This window comes from Trichechus manatus, unplaced genomic scaffold, assembly GCF_000243295.1.
Source record: "Trichechus manatus latirostris isolate Lorelei unplaced genomic scaffold, TriManLat1.0 scaffold01333, whole genome shotgun sequence".
Classification (NCBI taxonomy): domain Eukaryota; kingdom Metazoa; phylum Chordata; class Mammalia; order Sirenia; family Trichechidae; genus Trichechus; species Trichechus manatus.
The window spans coordinates 1-4,478 of NW_004445269.1; the positions used below are offsets into that span (position 1 = coordinate 1).

Consider the following 4,478-nt stretch of genomic DNA (forward strand, 5'->3'; position numbering starts at 1 on the left):
GGACCCAGATTTGCCCAGGGTCTGCTTTGCATCTGTTCATCAGAAACACAAACACTGGTGACCATCTGTTCTGCAGAGAAATCTCACACCCAGTCATGGACTGTGACCATCTGGAGACCAGCTGCAATGGCTATCTCCAGCAGAACAACAAGCATTCCAAGGGACAATCCCTCGCCCTCCTCCCAGCCCCAAGTCGAAAGAAGGAACCTTCTAGCCAGGCTTGCCAGGAAGCCAAGTTCACCACGAAATGAACTGGGGATGCTCTGGGCCCATGGCTGGCACTCAGCAGTGCTCCATGCACACAAACTGACTGTGAACACCTTGGTTCCCCTACACAGGTTGGAGGCATTGAAGACACCAACCAGATCTTTGGCCTGAGCGAGACGGAACCCAGCTCCTTCCTGTATTACAGCCCCTTTGACGGCATTCTGGGTCTGGCCTACCCCAGCATTTCTGCCTCTGGGGCCACACCTGTCTTTGACAACATATGGGACCAGGGCCTAATTTCTCAGGACCTCTTCTCCGTCTACCTGAGCTCGTAAGTTGGGTAGGGGTGGCCTCCTGAGAGGTCATGATCACCTGGTCCAGCAGGGAGTAGTCCAAGGCTAAGCAGGGTGGAGAGGGTCTTGGAAACAAGGGATTTGAAAGGTCAGTGTCTACAGCTGCAGAAGTAATGCTGCCAAATCTCCCTCTGATGAACTTTCTTCATTATGTCTTATTTTACCAGCCTGAGTTTTTGTCACCTTGACTTACCACTCACACGCCATTAGCCATTTGCTCTCTAGCACCAATTCCCTCATCATTGACCTCCCTCAAAAACAAAAAAAACCCAGTTGCTGTTGAGTCAACTCCGACTCATGGCAACCCCATGTGTGTCAGAGTAGAACTGGGCTCCATATACTTTTCAATGACTGACTTTTTTGGAAGTAGATCACTAAGCCTTTCTTCCAAGGCACCTCTGGGTGGACTCAAACCTCCAACCTTTCCATCAGCAGTCAAGTGTGTTAACTATTTGCATCACCCAGGGACTCCCATCATTGACCTCCCAAAGAGGCCATTTAAAGTAAATCCACTTAACATAGGGGCCAAAATTTCATAGCACAAAGTAAAAAGAAGATTTAATTCGGACATACATCGTGAGCAATGAAACTAAAAAATGATGAAAACAAGTTTCATTATTTAACAATATATAGACTCCAGTTGCAACTATGAGTTATCTCTAAGAATGAACAAGAGCTAAATCAAGTGTTTGGTTTTGGTTTGGTAGAGTTTTTCCTAACAAAATAGAATGAAACTTTTTTCTCATCCTTGATATTTGCCACACAACCATGACAAGAATTGGTTTGAACAAGAATATCTGAGGGTGTCTTCAACTTTCCCCAGGGCCTTTGGTAATCCTCTGAAACTTGCATCATTCTCTTTTGAAATGACTGTGTCGTCATTATTGTTTTTCTTCTTCAGTTGTTGGTTCTTCTAACTCTGCCAGATACTCATTGTATTACATTATATTGTCAGATATTTACAGCAAAGATGGGGTGACTAAGTGCTTTGGGCCATGTTTTATAAGTGGTGAGTCCTTTGGTGATTAACTTCTCATTACCATCTATATTTGCTTCCCTATCTACGCTGAAACTTCAGAGATTCAAAAAATGAATATCCAAGGGTCCCTGTAATTTACAACATGGGGGCCCTTTTACCCTACTTTTTGTCCTCTTTGCCACTTAATACTCAAGTTGGCTTTTAAACATAACATGCCTTTGTGAGTACTTACATATTTAATGTGGGGCCACTTATCTCTCCAACTAGACCCGGGCTTCTCCATCTCAGCACTACTGACATTCCAGGCCAGATAATTCTCTGTTGTGGGGGCTGTTTAGCAGCATCCCTGCCTTCCATCCACTAAATGCCAGTAGCTCTCCCTTCCCTCACCCAGTTGGGACCATCAGAAATGTCTCTAGACTTTGGAAAATGTCTCCTGAAGGCAAAATTGCCCCTGGCTGAGAACTGGTGAACTGAACCATAAAGCCCTTAACAGCAAACAGTTGTATATTCACTTCTCTTATGTTCCCCGTGGCAACTGCAGTGAGTATCGTGGTGGGAACCACACACTTTGAAACCAGAAAGACCTCGATTCTAATCTTACTTCTGCCACTCCCTAGCTGTGTGACCTTGGGCAAGTTACCTCACCTCTCTGAGCCTCCGTTTCCTCATCTGTAAAGTGGAGCAAATTAATAACTATCACATTGGCCTTGATATAAGAGTTAAAAGAAACCATGTCTGTCACACATTCAGCACAGCTCCTGGCTCTGGTTAAGGCCCAATAAAAGGTAGCTTTTAATATGCACGTACCAGATGCTCACTTACTGCATAATGAATCAATGAATAAACAAGCGAATGCCTATCTTCTTGCCCCTTTTCTATAGCAATGATGACAGTGGCAGTGTGGTGATATTTGGTGGCGTTGATCCTTCTTACTACTCTGGAAGCCTGAACTGGGTGCCCGTTTCTTCTGAGACCTACTGGGAGATCACCGTGGACAGGTGAGATCACTGGGGATGATAACATCCGGGCATGGGGCCCAGATCCCATTTCTTTATGGATTCGGGCTTAACTAGCTTTCCAGAATCCTGCTTCAACAGCTGGCACAGGGAAGTGCACTCTGGGGAGGAGAAGGTAGGAGCTGGTCTCTAGAAGAAACCCCCGAGAAAGGCCCCTCCCTGGAGGAGGGGGCTGTCTGGGAACCCCAGGTATTCTGCAGAGCTGAGACAGACCCGTCCTTCTGGTCAAGGAGACAGGATCATCTACTGGCATTCCTGGGGGGTGGGGTGCTGGAGGACCCAGCCTGTCCACACATCTCATGTTTAGGGACTTGGGGACCAGCACGTGCTCCTCCTTCTCTAGGAAATGTGTCGCTTTCTGTCTAGGGAGAAGGCAAGAGGGCTGAGAAGTTGCTTCAGGCCATTTTTCCCGTTCCTCCTCTCTACAGCCAGACTCCTGCCCCTACCCAGCCCCTCTCCCCAGCTGTTCTTGCTCCTGCCTGGATGCAAGGGTGACCAGTTGTCCAGGTTTGCCTGGGCACTTTCTCAGGAAGTAAGACTTTCAGTACCAAACCAGGACAGTCCCAGGCAAAACAGGACAAGTTGGTCACTCTCTCTGCCCCAACCATGCTGACCCTTCATCAGTTCCTCCAACTCCCGCGCCTGCTCCTCTCATCACCATTCCCTGCATGCCGATTCTTCTGCCGATGATGCTTCCCTCCAGTCCTCACCTCCCCATCTCCTACGCAACCTTTGGGGCTTTGCTTCTCCAAATAGCTTTCCCAGGTTCCTCCCCGCGCACCTACCCTGGTTGTGTTCCTGCCCTGCCCAGCCGGCTCTCTCTATCATAACTTGTCCCTCCAGCTAGAATGGGATTCCCTGCAGTCAGAAACTGTGTGGCTCTGTCTTGTTTATCTTTGCACTGCCCATGCCTGGCACACAGTAGGCACTCAATAAATATTTCTTGAATAAATGAATGCATGAATGGATGAGTGTGTGAATGAGAGAAACACTGAAATTTTATGTATGGGAGAGGACTTTTTTGGATGAGGAGGAGGGACCCTCTGGGGTCACCTGGTTCATCCTTGGGGAGATGTACTCACTTGGGGTTCAGGGGATCCTCACTTGTATCTCGTCCTCAGCGTCACCATAAACGGAGAGACCGTCGCTTGCAGCTACAGCTGCCAGGCCATTGTTGACACCGGCACCTCTCTGCTGGCTGGCCCAACCAGTGCCATTTCCAGTATCCAGGACTACCTCGGAATCAGCGAGGACACCGATGGCGAGGTAAGTCCAGCCCTGACTGCCTTCTTCTCTACCCAGTGGTGGATCCACATGCAGGAAGAACGAAAACCTTTCTAACCCTCCTATCCCTTGCTCTTTCCAGTTGGTGGTCAGCTGCTCGGACGTCAGCAGCCTTCCCGACATTGTCTTCACCATCAATGGTGTTGACTTTCCTCTGAGCCCCAGTGCCTACATCCTGGAGGTAAGGGGGCTCTGGGCCACCTCTTAGACGTGCCCACTCAGAATATGGCCACATATTCAGCTTTTGCACAAGGGAAAGTGCACTTCTACAAGCTGAAACCAAGAGGCAAACTCATATCTGCTCTGCGCAGCCTTCAGAGAAAAAGAACATATTAAAAATAAAGGCATGGATGAGAATTCAGATGCAGCCTCCCAAGGAAAACAGCGAGGCAAAGGATGATGGCGTGGAATGGGGATTTTGAGTTGGACAACTGGGTCTAAGCCTGGGTCTCAATTACTAGCCCATTGATTCTGGGCAAGTCACAACTTCTCTGAACCTCCATTTCCTCATCTATAAACTAGAGATATCAGTTTTCCCCACCCTCGGAGTGTGGCTGGGATAATCAAGTGAGACTGACCCCATCAAAGCTACAAAAGGGTGGGCAGATGGAAGTCATAACTTCCATAGAGTCAAAA

General features: G+C 48.2%; 1 protein-coding gene across 1 annotated transcript in view; it reads left to right on the plus strand.

Annotated features, from left to right (window-relative positions):
- Positions 1 to 254: 254 nt before the first annotated feature.
- Positions 255 to 4,478, plus strand: part of LOC101359613 (pepsin A-like) — a gene marked incomplete at its 5' end in the record, with an annotated part of 5,426 nt that continues 1,202 nt past the window's right edge. The window contains 5 exon segments of the mRNA XM_023725887.1: positions 255 to 538; positions 2,424 to 2,540; positions 3,680 to 3,824; positions 3,925 to 4,042; positions 4,045 to 4,071. Coding sequence (XP_023581655.1) covers positions 255 to 538; positions 2,424 to 2,540; positions 3,680 to 3,824; positions 3,925 to 4,042; positions 4,045 to 4,071 — 691 coding nt within the window.